At 37.7% G+C, this 18,532-nt stretch overlaps 1 protein-coding gene across 1 annotated transcript; it reads right to left on the reverse strand.

The window, feature by feature from the left end:
- Window positions 1-139: 139 nt before the first annotated feature.
- asb2b (ankyrin repeat and SOCS box containing 2b) lies at window positions 140-18,077 on the reverse strand. Its single transcript, XM_052144939.1, has 8 exons — window positions 17,905-18,077; window positions 16,343-16,440; window positions 15,927-16,082; window positions 6,008-6,253; window positions 4,909-5,080; window positions 2,234-2,771; window positions 1,963-2,116; window positions 140-1,316 (listed from the first exon to the last, which is right to left on the reverse strand). The coding sequence occupies exons 1-8, from the start codon at window positions 18,018-18,020 to the stop codon at window positions 1,114-1,116; spliced, it is 1,683 nt and encodes a 560-aa protein (XP_052000899.1). The 5' UTR covers window positions 18,021-18,077; the 3' UTR covers window positions 140-1,113.
- Window positions 18,078-18,532: the final 455 nt, after the last annotated feature.

Consider the following 18,532-nt stretch of genomic DNA (forward strand, 5'->3'; position numbering starts at 1 on the left):
CTCTTGTTTTAGCCTATATTATGCTCACATAGTGGACAGTTTTTTATAGCTTATTACATAGGCAGGTTTTAATTAGCGATCATTTTTAAGCACTTAAAATGTAACAGTAATAAGTTGTATTGAGAGGACTTGATTTTGAGTTGTTATAGGCTTTTGAGAAGATCATTTTCTTTCAGACAGTGAGTTGAGTTTCTATGATCGCTTAAACAGGCTTTTAACTTTATTTTCAAGCACCCATATATTATGTTGTTTTTAGTTTTAACTGCAGTTTTATATTAGCACAACATGTCATAAGTTTACACAGAAACAGATAACCTTCTGTACCATATCAGACTGTCTTTGGTGCATTTATATAAATCCCAATTTTAATCACATTTACGTGTTCCAACATGGGACATTCTCGATACAGAAGTCTGCTACATGGCAGTAGATGCAAAACACATACACAGTACATTAAATGCATGTTCACAGATGTATTTTTTACTGAAATAAAACTTGTACATATATGTTACATATATTTCAAAATACTACAAAAAATGCCATGTTTTCTAAACATTCTAGTGGAATTTGAATATGTAAAAATAAGATCAAATATATTAACTGTAATTCAATATATATGGTCATATATCAGACTTCTGTGTGGGCATCTTTTTATTGTGAATGTAAATATTTATTTATTATTTTTAGTTTTGATGTTTATTGTCTCATTAGCAAGTCTGATCATAATCCAGGTCTTGTGCATTAGCTCATTAAAAATATAATTACCAGTTCCGCACGCCGAACACTTTTACTGCTTCACATTACACCATCTGTGATCTTCATTTATGATCTTTATTTATGATTTTTTTTTATGACACATAAACCAGCATATGAAATAATAAATACAGTCAAACAATCAAGGATAAACTTCAGCACATGTATTCATACTGTTCACAGTAAAGTACCTCTAGTGTGTTTTTACATGTTGATAATCAAACTACAGAATCTTAAAAAAAAACAAGTTACGAAAAAGTTATAAATAAGCAAACAACATATATGGCACAAAACCTCATAAACACCAGTCATGACATATCCAACGCAGTATTCATGATTTTGTTCTAGTTTTATTTGAATTCAATACATGGGCTGTGTTTGTCCATATAAACATAAGTCTGGTTTCAGTGTGTGATTTGACCCGGTCTCTTTGATGGTTTTGGATGTCAGGTAACGCAGCACTCTGTCAGGCAATGGAAGTGTGTTTACAGACATCAGTCTTTCACTTCCCACATGTTCTCGGATCTTCAGTCGACAGAGATGCATCAGGAGTCGAGGTGACACTATGAAAATACAAAACTGTCCCGTTAAATCTGTTCAAAATGTAGAGGGATTAGAACTGTAGCAACAGCATTATTTATTATAACGGCAATGACCATACCATTACCGTAAAACATTCTGGCCTTCAAAAGCAAATGTGTTCACTCACACAGTGTATAATGGAAATGTAAAATATGTCAGGCATAATGTACAGTCAGCCAGTTGTTATAGCAAAACAAACCCCGACAGAACGTGATGTGGAGGACAAAAATGGCCATCTGACTGCTCATTATCCCGTTTATTACAAGACTACTTGCCAAATAAATGCACATGAAAGATTAATTTGAAGTTTGGTTATTATTTTACTTATAGAGATCGCACAGTGATACGAGAAGTACTAAAGATGACCCGCAATACCCAGATGACTGTTTTCAAAATGAAAGAAAAAGTGAAAGATAAAATGTAATTTCTATCTAAAAATGATTGCAACAAAATTCTGAATAACATGTCAAACGTATTCAAACAGTTTTGGATGGAGTGTGTCCTCTATATTTAGATGAATAAAGTGATAATAAATGTGACACCTGTCCCATACTTTAGCTTTAGAGTCAACTGGTAAATGTGTTGTGATTCATATTGTAAATCCATGTGATTAAAACTGATACTCACAAGTTTTCTCTTGAATGGTTGGCCACTCTTGTTTCCTCTGCAGATGTTCAGTGATTCTGCTGCACAGTTGAACATTTCCTACATAATCCAGCAGCAGATCGACAACAGAACCGGCTGAATGACTCCAGCAGGATGACGAGATCCATTCACAAAACTGAAATTGAAAGAGGCAACAGAGCTCAACAAGATGCTCTTCAAACACTATCATGTATTCATAAATGTCTTAAACACTGCCCAGTATTCTACAAACATGTTAATACTGAAGACGTGCCTTCAACTTTGGTTTAGTGCAGATCACATCTCTTGAGGACACTGCTGCAGTGTGACTGTGATGTTTATGGCATGTAAAACAGGCATGAGCATCACAGCCGTTGTCCAGTAGATACTGCAGAACATCCATGTGGTGAGTGTACAACAAAACTCCTGGAAACTCTGAGCTCTGGTCTGGTGAGTGAGTGTTGACATCAGCTCCAGATTCCACCAGCATGGTGACGGTCCTCAAACAGCCCTGTCGTACAGCTAACAGCAGCGGTCTGAGCGGGTCAGTGTTTGGATCGGCACCAGCCTTCAGCAGGATCTCAGTGGCCTGCACATTTCTGGCAGCAATGGCACAGTATAGAGGCGTGACGCGGCGGTCGTGGAAGGCAGCTGAGCATTCAGGTGACAGTTTGGCATTGACGTCACAGCCGGACTCAATGAGTAGACTCATGATGTTCAGCTGGTCGTGTTCAGCTGCCACATGAAGAGGTGTGATGCCGCTCTGACGAATCCTTGCCCGACTCGTCACAGGGAGCAATAAAGACACAATCCTAGAGAAGACAAGGAAGAATTGTAAGCTGTATCCTTACTGGCCATCAAATTCTGACATCATTCACTCATGTAGTTCCTAACCTTTCTTTCTTCTGATAATCAACATGAGAGTGAGTGAATGAGAAAATAAGCCTTTCATCTTACAAATCCATCTTTTCAGTAGCATCTTCTAAAGACACACTAGCAATGAATTTAGCAAAGAGATGAATTAATCAGGGTCCTAACTGAACTTTTTTAGGATGCCTCTCACTCACTGTGAAATGACTCCTCTCACAAAAACAATGTTTTGTTCCTCATAGATTTGTTTTGGTGCCTTCATATCAGGAATATGTTGCCCCATAGAATCCACGCTGAATGTTTGTTACAGCAATAAAACACAGATTTGTATTTTGTCATAAAGAGTTTTTTTTTCATTGCTAAACAACTGATGGTCAATTGTTAGCAGTGTTGAGGAAGCTACTTCTCAAGTGACAAACTACTCATAACTTAAAGCAGCTAAAATACAGTCAAGATACTCTTTTAAAAACTAGCTAACTACATACAGCTATTTAAAGAAGAAAAAAAATTGGTATATATAGTATTACAATCTGATGATAATTTTTAATTGGATATCATTCCATCAGAATCTGATAGCAGAATTCAATAAGATCATCCGATAATGATATATTTCATTAGGATGACCTTCCCTTATGAAAATTAACCATGTTTTACTACTGTACCCGTAGATTAAGCATGATATTTGTAGAATAACATAGTAACCACAAACTTAACCACGGGTACTACAGTCATGGTTACTACAATATTACTATAGTAAACCATGGTTCATTTTTTAAGGGTTAAACAGACAGGGTGACAACATTAAATTGAATGATAGTATGTGTTCAGTCTACATGAATAGAACTAGAAAACACCCTATTTTATATAACTGAATCGATATATATATAGTGATAAGCAGCAGCAACAGTAAATATTTTAGGTAAAGTCCTTTAAGGTTGTGCGGGCGCAGGTGAATCAGTGAATCATTTATATGAACAATCGAGTTCCCAGTCGAACTGTCGAAACGATTCACTTAAGAGATGAATTTTTCCCAGCGCTACATAGTGAGGACGTACAGCTGAGTGTGTTTGATTACTCGCTCGACTCCAATACTGCGTACACTATATAATGGGACAAATGAAGCGTTTTGTGACTCTACAGCACTACTCACCGGGAAATGAAGCTCGTAACTGGAAAATCAACACTTGTGAAAATATCTGAACTACTGACACTATTGAAACATGTACTTAAGTAGTGTCGCTATTTTTAGTTTACTCCTCAACACTGAATGGCAGATTTCACAGTGCTTTTCTTTAGTAGACCTTTGAATCAGTTTGATATGATTATGTTAGATATAAAATATCTCAGGGTCATAGCAACAGTCTTACATTGTCATTTTCTCATGTGTTGTGCTGCAAATTCTAAGAATGTTTCCAATCTACTGACCAGTAACTTTGTTTTGTTTACTCTCATTTGGCTCCTGGCAAGGGTTAATTGTGGACTGTAATAGTGAGAAATAACACTGTTGTTTTTGTTGACGGTAGGTGTCAGCTGCAGCGCGCTCGTCTCTTCACACACTTCTACTGCAGCTGTTACAGCAGATCATCACACCATGTGTGACTATGTCCTAACTAGATAAGATATACATTAAATATGATTAAGGCAATAAAAAAGACAAATATTACCATTACTGCAAAGTTTCTAAAGCCGACTTTTACAGTTTTTATCTAGTGACAGCCATCATTTTGAACAGTACTGAATTACAACCAAATCCAAATAGTCTTATTTTGCTTTCTAAGTGTTCACCTCTACAAAAGATCAAATAATGTTGGCAAAAATAAATATATATTGTCCACTTAAATTTTGTAAAAATGTTATTTAATTAGTGCAATGACAATGTAAAAGACTATTATTTAATTTTGGAAACAACATGTTTTATTTGTAATATCAGACTTAATATGTTTCTCACACAGTTCAACTGGGTCTTCATAACATGTAGTTGCCTTTATATTTTAGGAGGGGGTTTATTATATTTTGTGGCATCAAACCGCTACGCTCCACCATACAAATCATTGATTTATTTCTTGATGAAACTCTTACTGTTTGTGTCCGTGTTGTGTGGCGACGTGCAGCGGCAGCAGTCCTGCACTGGAGGTTTTATTGGCATCTGCGTGATGTTTGAGCAAAAGCTTCACCATTTCTCCATGACCATGTTTACAGGCTTCAATTAATGCCGTATTCCCGTCACATGACTGCACATTCACATCAGCTCCTGACAGGAGTAAACACAACTATTGTTGCTTGGTTTTGTCAAAATTTCAGTTGACAAAAACGTTATTAAAACTGTAGCATGTCTATTATTATCTATTATCAGCTCAAACTCGTATGACTTTCTTTGTTCTGCGAAACAAAAATGAAGTTATTTTGATGAATATATGATGTGAATATATCCATAAAATACAAGTCAATGGGGTCCAACACTTTCAAGCTCTAAAAAGACATCATAAAGGTAATCCATGGTTCAATCCATGTCTTCTAAGACGAGTTCTTTCACTATGAATGTTGGAACTCTGTTAAGTATTCAACATGTGATTCTTTGTTACCTGTGACATTTTAACTCGTGTCTGCATTTTCAAAATAAGCCATCTGGCCGTGAAAACCAAAACATGCAACTCTGTGTTTGGTCCATATACAGTGTTCTGCGCATGCGTCAAGCAAGAGGAAGTGTAATTCAGCTTGTCTCATGAAGGACACTGCAGAAGTCAAGATTTATAATGAAAAAAACAGTTCGAATTTGGTCTGTTCTTACCAAAATTGACTGTATCACTTCAGAAGACATGGATTAAACGATTACGTTTATGATGCCTTTATCTCCTTTTTAGAGCTTAAGTGTTGTATCCCGTTGACTCATAGTGAATGTTTATATTCACATCATAGCTCCATCAAAATATCTTTGTTTGTGTTTCGCAGAAGAAAGAAAGTCATATGAGTTTGAGACGTCATGGGGGTGAGTAAATGATGAGGGCAAATAACTATTCCTTTACAATAAATATTTAGACATATTCACAGATCACTGTATAACTGAATTAAATACTTGTGTGAGATTCAGATAAACTCTGATAAACCAGCGATCTCAACAACCAAAGCATGCACATTTGAACCCTTCAAGCAGCCCATCATTAAACAGAAGGTTCTGTACCATTCCTGATCAGGTGTGTGAGAGTTTCTGTGCGTCCGTGTCGGGCAGCCTCTATTAAGGGTGTGATTCCATATGCGTTCCTGACATCTATTGAAGCGCCCGCCTGCAGGAGTGTCTCACAGAGGTCTGTGTTGCCCAGTCGAGCTGCTTCATGAAGAGCCGTGCGTCCTCGACGACAGCGCTGATTTACTGATGCGCCAAACGCCACCAACAGCTTCACCACACTCGCACACTCCTGTGCACAAGCTAAAACAATATTCATTAACATTTATTTACAACACACACATGGATATTTATAAAACACTGACATAATCATATTGAGATGTCTTCAAACCATAATTCTTCATATTGATTATAAGATATTAAACTGGCAACACTTTACCATAAGGACTTAAATATGGTTAAGTATGCTTAAAAAAAAATCTATATTTCATGTTCATTTATTTATTTAAAAATAAGCCACTACAATATATTTTGACTCTCGATGGATGTACTGCTACATCATCTTCAACAGTGAAGAACTTAGGTGTTTATATTTGATACCAATCCGTCCTTTGAAAATCAAATTACCAATGTTTGTAGAACAGCATTCTTCAACCTCAGAAATATTGCTAAGTTACGAAACATGCTGTTATGAGTGTAGGTGAAGGCAGACGAGGGGCGAGGATCTACTTGCAGTGGTTTTATTGAAAAACGTGAAGACAGACAAAACAGGAACAAAGGAAATATCCACAATGGGAGAATAAAACAAAAACACGAAAGACATCAAATGGGTTCACAGGCAGGATTAACATTACGGAGAGCACGGATAATATAAACAAACAAGCATCCACAAACATCAACGATCGACAGGGGAATGGAGAAACAGCAGGGTTTAAATACACAGGAGACACGATGATTACAAACGACAATCAGGTGAGCACAATGACACAGGGCTGGCAGTGATGAGGGCCGGGAATCATGGGAAGTGTAGTGCATGAAAATTGACAAGTGAGACACGGGGCAGACAACAGGGGATCGTGACACATGCTCTCTGTTGCTGATGCCGAAAAACTAATTCATGCGTTCATGACCTCAAGGCTGGATTATTGTAATGCATTACTGGGAGGATGTCCATCAAGATCAATAAATAAACTTCAATTAGTTCAAAATGCAGCAGCCAGAGTGCTGAGGAGAACCAAGAAATATGATCATATTAGCCCCATTTTATCATTGTTACATTGGCTACCTGTTAAATTTCATATTAATTTTAAAATTCTGTTAACTACATACAAAGCTTTGAATGGTCTAGCTCTGCAGTACTTAAGTGATCTTCTACCACGCTATATTCCATCACGGTCATTACGATCGCAAAATTCTGGCCTGTTAATAGTTCCTAGAATATCAAAATCCACAACAGGAGGAAGATCCTTTTCATATTTGGCTCCTAAACTATGGAATAGTCTCCCAAACACTGTTCGAGATGCAGACACACTCTCTCAGTTTAAGTCTAGACTAAAGACTCATCTATTTAGCCAGGCATACACCTAATTTATCCTCCAATCCACAATTAGGCTGCTTTAGTTGGGTCTCCCGGAACCAGAAACATTGATCATGATTTATAACTCTGCAATAAATTGAATGGCATCTACGCTTACATCTTTTTATTTGTTTCCCTGTCTCAACCTTGGGACTCCTATCCTGAGGTCACCAGAACCGGCTGGATCCAGCACCATTCCTGCTTCTTGTTGGAGTGATGATGACTAAATGCAGCCGGTGCCAGCCTAACATCACTTCAGTCTATTATGATGGACTTCAGAGGATGAACTGATGCCAACTCCAACCATAAGACATGGGATACTTCATATGCCATTGTCTGAACCTTGGATTTAGGATGGACCACACCAAACCTCACCGAAATTACCGGCCAGGTTGAACTGCGTTTCACATCCCTGATCTCTGCCTGCATCACCTCGGTCTATTGATGGACTACACTATTGAAATGGAATGCATAGACTAACAATTGACAACAAAAGCCTTCATCAGCCAATTATCAAGGACAATTGCATCTATGTGAACTTCTGCGGTTAATCCAGGATGGACTTCAATGTCATTGGTCATTAATCTTACAGTTCAAACAAAATTGATCTTTAAATACTGACCCTTAACACTTACTTAGTTTAATCATTTTAACCATGACTTTAACTATACACAAGTAATATTTACATTATATTCATGATGTTAGCCCGAGGGGAACTGGCCCCCACAGTAAGTCTGGTTTCCCTCAAGGTTATTTTTCTCCATTAATCCACATCTTATGGAGTTTTGTGTTCCTTGTCACAGTCGCCTTCAGCTGCTCACTGGGGTTATTAATACAATTACTATTTAATTACTTATTTTTAAACACGATTAATAATCATATTTTATCTAATTACACAATGATGATTCATCGACATTATAGACATTACAGTTTTATCAACTGTTAATGCCTGATCTTCTGTAAAGCTGCTTTGAAACGATGTGTGTTGTGAAAGGTGCTATACAAATAAAATTGACTTGACTTATTTATTTGGTAAGTAGCCGTGTAATAAATGGGATAATGCACAGTGAGCCGGTCAAAATAATCCCTTCAGGGTGACCCAATAGTCCTTTACCTCACATCACGTCCTGTCAGAGTATATTTTTATAATGAGCAGCTGACTGTACATTATCTTACCATGATAAATAAAAATTTGAATAACCCTGGAAAATAGCCAAACCATTTACTGGCTTAATTACGCCAACCAGTCTTTTCTGATCTTCTAAAAGTGAATCAGTGTAATCAAGGGTAGAAACAATATTGCAGATATCTTTAATAGTCATTTTATTTCTGCAGGTTCAATCTTTGATCACAGTAATTTAGGTGAGCATGCAAAAGGACACTTTGAGTCTGTCCCATGTTGCCCTACTCAACTGTTCAATTTTACTACTATCTTAATCACACAAGTTCACAAAGCTCTATTGACCCTAAAATCATTAGATTTTTTTCAATAAGAGCTTATCCTCTAACGTCATACCCAGAAGATAGTTCTCCCCCATTAAAGGATGGAGACCCTTCTGATGTGAATAATTACCATCCCATTTCCAGACCGTCTGTTATAGCTAAAGTATTTGAATCATTTATAAGTGATCAATTAAAACAGTTTTTAACTGATAATAATATTCTTTATGAATTTAGATCAGGCCTTAGTACTATAACAGCGACTATGCTAGTTACTAATGATATCATCAACTCTTTCAACAGTAAACAGCACTGTGCAGCTTTATTTGTTGATTTGTCTAAAGCATTTGATTCTGTATAAACTCAAATATTCTTGTTACTCTGTTCCATGTCTCTGATTACTACTTTGTTCAATTCAACATGACTCTCCCATCTACATTAAAACAGACTACACCTTTGGTTTCCTTTTGCCATAACCTCCATTCTCTTTCACCCTCTCGTCTTTCCACTGCTGTCTCTACCTCTCTTCCCACACAAAATGTATTTTCCATGCTTAATGCCACTGCCACAGATACACTAAACTCTACTTTATCAACCTGTCTAAACAACATCTGTCCTCTCTCCTCTAGGCCAGCATGTACAACACTACCCAGCCCCTGGCTCTCTGACATCCTTTGGGAACATCGGACTGATCTCAGGGCAGCTGATTGCGGAAATCTAGAGATCCAGCAGATCTAGGTAAATATCAGTCTCTGCTTGCAACTTTTTCCAATAATGTTAAATCTGGAAAAAACACATTTTACCAGAACAGGATCAACAACATCACAGACACTCGCAGCTTGTTTAGAATATTCAACACACTGCTTTGCCGCCCCCCTCCCCCTTCTCCACCTGACACATCACTGACAGCAGACGTCTTTGCCACATTTTTTACTAATAAGGTTACAACCATCAGCAATACATTCACAGCACCACATCCCATCAAACAGCTGTCTCCAGTACGCGACTCCTCTGTCTCTATGTTCTCTCCTCTGACTGACACTGAGGTCTCTAAACTCCTCCTCTCCAACTACCCCACCACCTGTTCCCTTGACCCCATTCCTTCTCACCTTCTCCAGGCCATCTCTCCGTCCGTCCTACCTGCACTCACACACATAATCAACACGTCTCTAATTACAGGCACTTTTCCCACTACATTTAAGCAGGCTCGAGTAACCCCGCTGCTGAATAAACCTGCACTTGACCCCCACACAAATATGAATATTACAGACCAGTCTCACTCATACCATTCATGGCAAAAACACTTGAAAGGGCAGTTTTCAATCAAATCTCTCACAGAACAAACTGCTGGATGACAATCAGTCAGGCTCACTTCCCTTCTCTATATACACAACATCACTGGGACCCATCATTTAGGCACATGGTTTCTCATACTACTGCTATGCCGATGACACACAACTCTACTTGTATTTCCAGCCAACACCACCATGACTGCTTGAATCTCTGCCTGCCTGGCAGACATCTCGGCCTGGATGAAGGAACACCACCTGCAATTCAACCCAGCCAAGACCGAACTCCTTGTCTTTCCAGCCTACCCTGCTGTTGAACACAACATCACCGTGCAGCTGGGTTCGACTACAGTAATGCTTTAAAAAATGGTCCAAAATCTAGGGGTAACCATTGATAACAAACTACATTTCACGAACCACATCTCAAAGACTGCAAGATCATGTAGATTTACACTCTACAACGTCAGGAAGATAAGACCCTTCCTATCTGAACATGCCACACAACTGCTTGTTCAGTCACTTGTCATAACTAGACTGGACTACTGTAACGCTCTCATTGCAGGCATTTCTGCATGTGCAATTAGACCTCTGCAAATGATGCAGAATGCAGCAGCATGTCTGGTCTTTAATGAACCAAAGAGAGCCCATGTTACACCACTCTTTGTCTCTCTCCACTGGCTGCCGGTTGATGCACGTATTAAATTCAAGGCTCTGATGCTGCATACAGAACAGTCACTGGGTCTGCTCCAACAAACCTAAAATCATTTCTGCAGAGCTACACGCCCACTAGAAGCCTATGTTTAGCTAAGGAACGTCACCTTGTAGTACCAACATAAAGAGGCACCAAAACACTTTCTCTGACTTTCAGCTTCATCATACCACGTTGGTGAAATGACCTTCCCAACTCCATCCATGAAGCTGACTCACACTCTGTCTTCAAAAAATGACTTAAAATGTATCTTTTCTAAGAGCACTTAAATGGTTACTAACAAAAAAACATAAATAAAAAATTGCACTTGTATATGTTTTGAATACTATTCTGGTGCTAGTGAAACTTTGTAATATGGCACTTTTGTACCACTGTCTCCTTAAGATGATTCACTTATGTTTGCCTCTTTTGTAAGTCGCTTTGGATAAAAGCGTCTGCCAAATGAATAAATGTAAATGTAAATGTAGATCATGGACTGTTGTAACAGAGACTTCGATGCATAGGCCTTAGTTAAATGGCTCTGAATTGGTTTAAAAATTATCTATCAAAAAGAACTGTACCTCAGCCTCACTTACAGTAAATAAGGCTGTCCGCAAGGATCTATTTTATTTTATATTTTTATGAATGACAGGTCATGAGGTCATAGATCCAGCTAAGATACATTTGTATGCTGATGAATCAATCATTTATACAGTGGCACCTTCTTTGAATCAAGCCATAGACCTTTTGCAGGATGCCTTTCGATCACAGCAGCATTCACTGTTAAAATTTAAATTGACTCTAAATTCAAAAAAGACTAAATATATTACCTTTACTCATTCTTTCTCCAAGGCAGCTGATCGTACTATTTTGACATTAGAAGATATATGTATAGAGAGTAGAGGTCGACCGATATGGGTTTTTTCAGGCCGATGCCGATCTTTTGAAATCCGGGTCGGCCGATGGCCGATTAATGCTGCCGATTTATTTTGGTCGATATTTGGCCGATATGTGCTTGTTTTTAACCTCTTATTTGAACCTTTTATTTGAAAGATAAAATGTAACACAAATAATTCTTAAGATAGACAAAATTTCTCAACAAATACATTTATTGAACACTTGACCAATCTGCACTTGTACACTTAAATTAAAAATGTATAATGTAAAAACATATTGTATAAATAATGTATAACAAATATATTAAATAAACAAAGCAGGTGTTACGAACTGCTCCGAGAAACGAAGGTTGAGATCCAAATGCAGCTTTAATTAAGGGGCAATCCAGACACGTAATCCAATATTCAGAGCATCCAAGAGAAGCACAGGCATAACTAGGGATGGGTATCGTTAAGGTTTAATGGTATTACTATCTTACCGATACTGCTTATCGATCCGGTACTTCAACGGTATTCTTAACGGTTCTTTTTGTTATATATATATATTAAACAAAGATAAACGTTATATAGGCACAGTGATTTAATTTCAGGAAGGTCTACTAACATTACTGTTCAGGTGTGGTCTAAAAAGAAATCTAATAAAGTAATCAATTGTAAAATAACACTGCATAGTTTATCATAGATAGATTAATGCTTATTAAAGCAGAAGTTATTCATTCAAGAGCTGTAAGTGATTTTCTCTTTGCCTTTTGTTGTTTGATTCGCAGTAATGGCTCAATCGTCAGCATGTTGATTAGACCTTCCCCTTTAAGACCGAGTCTAATAGACTTCTGATGCGGCGCATTTTCTCCCAACTATTTCCATAACTACATCCATTTAAGACATAAACTGTATTTAAGTGAATCTCCAAGCCGGTCGTTTTGACATATTTTTTGTGTATAGTTGATCGTTTAGACGCGCACATGAAACCCAAAATAGCCTATACTTTGCTTGTCTCGTTGCGGTCTGTTTCGGAGCGTGCACCGCCTTGGGAATGGTATCTCTTGCACTCTTTTTATTATTAAACACGTCCCGCAATTTAGCAACAGTAGCTAGACTGCATTTTACAACAATCACCGATCGTGCTGATTCTGACGTTAAGTTTGAGTTTTAGGGAGAAATGTCAGTGCACCGCTGTGAAGGGAAGGAAGTTGTGCTAGACAGAATGCGGCTTATGTATAAATATTCTTTTTATAATCTTTGGAAGGCGAAATATAAAATAAAATCAGACTAATATCACAGATCTAAACCAGGCTACGTTTGAATGTTTAGTTCTGTCACTCATTAAGCAGGGCTCTTGTTGTTCTCTCTCTAGAGAGTTCTCTCTCTCTCTCTCTCTCTCTCTCTCACTGCGAATAGCTAAATTGCATCACAGACAAATGGTTTCATATTATTATACATAGAAATGGCTGACGAGATAAAATAACTTCCTCTTTATAGCAATAATAAATGTATTTTCTTAATTTCTCCAGTACCGACAGCAGAAGCGATAACGTCTGAGCTTACCAAAGCCAGTCCTTCAATAGCCTATAGTGCGTTGGTATCTTTTTATTACTTATTTCTCTGCATTGAGTGACAACCCTCTCAAATATAAGACACACAAACAGAACAAATAAAAGTCTCAGATTCACTGTCTGTAATTGCAAAATTCTTGCTTACTTATTGTGACATGATAGCAACCCTTCTGCTGTGATAATGCAACTTCAACTACGCTATCAATATCCAAAGTAGCCGAACGTCATGTCAACTATCGCGTTTGTCACGTTTTTTCTCGAAGTTGGCAGTAACATATCAAAAGTTTGTAATTAAATATAAAGGAGTTATACAAATTTAATCCTTACCATTTTCTCCAAGGAACTTAGCTCCTTCCTTAGGCACTGGATGAGGTCTGCTCACTCTGCTGGAAAATGACTCTAGGGGCAGCGTGTGTCGAACACGTATTCCAAAACAACACTAGGCTGCCCACAGATGCGCCTGCCTAATAATCGGCTTGATATACTTGGAAATTGGCCGATGCCGATTATGTTAAAAAATTCACAAAATTGGTCGATTAATCGTCCGATCGATTAATCGGTCGACCTCTAATAGAGAGAGTACTAGGCATATGGCTTGATGAAAAGTTATTCTTTAATGTGCATATTGATCATCTATTGAAAAAACTAAGCTGGGCTATCCATGTGAGCACAGAAAGAAAATTGTACAAAGCTCATTTCTATATGTATTAGATTATGGTGATGTGATTTCTGTGTATGCAACTTCATCTCTACTAAATAAACTGGACCCTGTATATCATGCTGCAGTACACTTTGTAACAAATACAGGCTCAAATACTCACCATTGTATTTTATATGATTCTGTAGGATGGTCCTCCTTATACCAAAGGAGAAAAAATACATATGTTGCAATTTATTTACAAGGCATTGTTAGGTAAAATGACTCACTTATATCTCCATCCTCTTATCTTATTATGCTAACAACTATAGCAGTAGATCATCTACTGGAATCCATTGAAGTGTCACCTGACATGGAATGAGCTGCAAATTACAATTACATTACAAACATTTCCTTCTTTGAAAACCTTTAAATGTCTTTTAAAACTGCCCTGAAGGAAACATGCTGCTGTTTTACATGATCATTGACCTGAGGTGGAGTGCGTTATGGATGTTGCTGATATGACCTGTATGATTATTTTCCCCCTCTATTTTACCATTTCTTTGATTTTGTTTTATGTTTTGTATATGTGAAACTGTATGTGTTGGTGTCTTGAACAGAACTCCCTCGAAGAGATGTTGTATCTCAATGGGACTTTCCTGGCTAAATAAAGGATAAATAAATAAATAAATATACCTTACTTTTTTTTTTGACAATGTGTGAACGGCTTGTAACGCCACTAGAAAAAATGAGTCCTTCCCGGACTTCCTAGGTTGCCTATTAAAGCATGTAGACTGATTTTCATGCGAAGAGAGCGGGTCGCTTTTGCCTGGAAAATCCAAAGGATGTGACGATTATGAGCGCTCCCGAGAGCCTCAGTGCTTCTCTTCCGCTAATCAACAGCGACAACAAACTGCAACACTAGTAACGTTATCTTAGAGACGAATCCAGTAAACGTCCGATACGACCGACCGACACACACACACACACACACACACACACACAGAGTAAGCCAAAAAAAACATTTATCTACTGAATCCCATCTGGATAAGCGGGAACGTGATCGCGGTCAAGTGAAAACTAGAGTGAACATCAGCAGGGCGTTTGATTCCTGGAGAGAACTTCGTTCGATTTTGGGGATCAAAACTGACCCTGAATTGGCGTTCTTCTTATTGGACAGGTAAACTTACATAACTGCAAAGCATGTGAAATATAGTGCCATAAGGATTGATCTGTGTCTTTTTAGCTAACATGATCTTGCCCGCTAAAGCTGACGAGTTGTAAGCTACCATACTTCATAACTTTCAAATAATTTAAATGATCTTTTCTTTATACTATAAGTCAGGTATACAGGATCACTTTAAGCAAATACGCTGGTTTCTCAATCGTAGTACAACATATGACATATAAAACATACAATAGTGCAACAGTAAAGTGTCTGGTGTAGTTCAGTAGTATGTAGATGTGTGTGTATCAGTATGCTATGTTAGCTGATAAGTAGTTTTAGTTTAGTCTCACAGTTTGTAGTAAAACAATCATAACTGTTTAATTTTAATTATGGTACCTCATCTGTCAGCATGATCACTTTTAGTCTGTTTGTACATTACTTCATTGTTTTGGCCGATGCTTGCGTCCCTATGGAGTGTGTGCACGAGCAACAAGTAGCTGCTGCAGTTCACTTAACGGCCACAGGTTAATAACAAGGGTTCCTGATTCTTACATACTGCACCCTGAATCTTAAAAAAAATAACATTACTACTATTGTATGTTCTATCAGAAGCAAGAGGTTCATTTTGAAAGTATCACTCTTTTGTGAGCTTTCAGGAAAACAAAAGCATACGTTGCACTAAAACATTCATTTCAAACTGTCTCAGTGTGCTGTTCTTCATGAATGTACCTTTATAAAGCGGCGTCTCTTTGTGTTTATTACAGATATCCGGGTCAGCACCTGCTTCTAGAAGACACTTCACACACTCCATGTGTTCTCCATTGACGGCGAGCAGCAGTGCCGTCTGTTCCTGTAGTGTGCGTTTATCTACACATGTGCTACGAGCTGCACAATAACAACACACAGAATGACAAAGCCTGTCAGAATTCAGCAGCATTTTTCTTAATCATCAATAATAACAACTATAATAATGTACTTAAAGGCCAAGCCAAAAAACATTGAGTAACTCGACTTGTCTGACAAGTTCACATAGTTCTGAAAATTCCTCAGAAGAACGATTAGCAACAAAACATCCCCGTGGTGCTTCATGGACAGCTGATTGGGAAAGCAGTTGATTTAGTAGTACAGGTTGATATGTTGTTTACCTTTGAGCAGATCTTGAACACAATCTATGCGGCCACAATGAGACGCTTCATGCAGGTCTGTCCAGTCCTCTGTCTGCACGGCACATACAATACCATCTCTACAGGATAAACAACATTTACATGAAATTATTTCACCAAAAACACTTTGAGTACTCCTAGTCTGTGATACAGCATAGATGGGGCTATTTGTCACTCTACAGTAGGCGTGAATCTCATTGTATTTGTCTGTTGTTTTAAATTCAGTTTTAATAACACAAACTGTAATAAACCTACATTTAACTAAAGGAGTTGTTGTCTTTGTGAAAGTCCGATTGGGGCAGGTTATTACATGATTATTGTAGAAGTTGTAATTTTAAACAATCTGTTAACTACATTTACTTCAGGCCAAATCAATGGTTTAACAATGTTGTATGTTAACTTATACATTTTTGCTGCTTCATGAATTGCTTTGTATTGTACTTGGCTATTTACATTAGGGATGCACCGATTGTGAAATTCTAGGCCGATACCGTTTTTGTTTGTTTGTTTATTTTGTTTTTGCTGTTATTTAATCCCCCTTTTGTGCCAGTAAAACAAAGAAATATTCATTATAAATAATAAATGAGCTGTTTTTAAGTCTTTCATCCCTGCATCACACTATCTTTGAATGAGCACAAATTCAATCATACAAATTTATGAAATGTTTAATATAACCTTCTTTCAAATAACAAAGAATATTTTTGTGAAAATAACTTTCTCAAGAGCCTTTTTAGCCTGCAATACACCTGCTATACAGCAGAATTTTTCACTAAATCACAGATCAGACGGTAAAATACTCCCACACCACTGACATTTTATTGCACTTATTTGAAAACAAACCACACGTGTGCACGGCATCCGTTGCCATCTTACGTCATGCCAGATCTAAAACTGCAGCTGGGTAGGCAACTGTTGTCCAAATCGACCGCAAATAACCCAGACATGTAAACAGATAAACATCGGACACTGCCATCTGTGAATGACATCGTATTTGCTGATAGGCTGATGTCAGTCAACAAGGAAAATATCGGCCAATACCGATGTTTGGCCGATACATCGTTGTATCCCAATTTACATTTTGCTGAAGAGCAATTTAATAAAATTACACATAGGTTTCTATTGTGACAACTTCCCCATAGAGTGGGGTCAACAAAAGGTCAACGTGTGTTCAATGAATTGTAACTTTGTTGTTGTTGTTTAATAAAGATGGAAATGTTTAATTCCGTTTTTGTAGCCAAGACTGCATGCTTATGAACAGAAACTGAGTGAGAAATATTCACTGGAGTAAAAGGTGTATCTAAAGATAAATAAAGATATAAAGACATTTGAAAGCAGCATGGTGTCTTAATTTCCTCAAAATAACACCTAAATATCACACATCTGTGATTTTCTGACAAGTAGACTAAAACGAAACAAATTAATTATTGTGATTCCTATAAATGAAGCAACTTGGGCATGAAGCACTAAACGCGCTGACACCGTCGTCAACAACAACAACAACAACAACAACAACAGGAACACACTGAATGAACGGACGGACTCACTGTGAGCGGTGTGCGGTTCGTTCAGTTGATGATTCTGGTTTCGGGAGCGTTGAATGTCGTTTTTTGTCATTTGATCGAAATAACGAGAGATATTCTGCGTAACTGAATCGTGTCATCGTGTTATTATGAGACAAAGGCGCTCAGTCTCGCGTGTGTGTGTGTGTGTTAGACTCGTTCAGCTGTTCGCTGGGTTAATTTTAGCTTTGTCTAGAGATTGCCTTATTTGACTACACACTCAACCGGCAAGACTACACAGTCCTGTCAAGATTAGTACCTCAGAATGGAATTACTGAGAGATGATAATTGTTGTGTTTCCTTGTAACCTTCCTCAGAAAGAGAAAGAGAATGAGCTACACAAGAACTGACGCTTCCAGTTTAGTGTTGTCCTCATTTCTGCTTCATCCATGCAGTCATTACAGATTAAAACGATACTATGAGCTGCGTCGCTGTTTTACTGTTTAATGCAGTTATTTCAGCTCGACAGACAGGTGCCTTAATATCATGTCATTTTAATTTATATCGTGTAAAAATTAGCAGAAGATCTGAAACTCTATTTCCATTCAGGGAGATCAACATTTATAACAGTCTGCTCACATTTCCACTAAACAGACACACAACACAAATGTAA

The sequence above is a fragment of the Xyrauchen texanus genome, chromosome 16, assembly GCF_025860055.1.
Source record: "Xyrauchen texanus isolate HMW12.3.18 chromosome 16, RBS_HiC_50CHRs, whole genome shotgun sequence".
NCBI classification, from domain to species: domain Eukaryota; kingdom Metazoa; phylum Chordata; class Actinopteri; order Cypriniformes; family Catostomidae; genus Xyrauchen; species Xyrauchen texanus.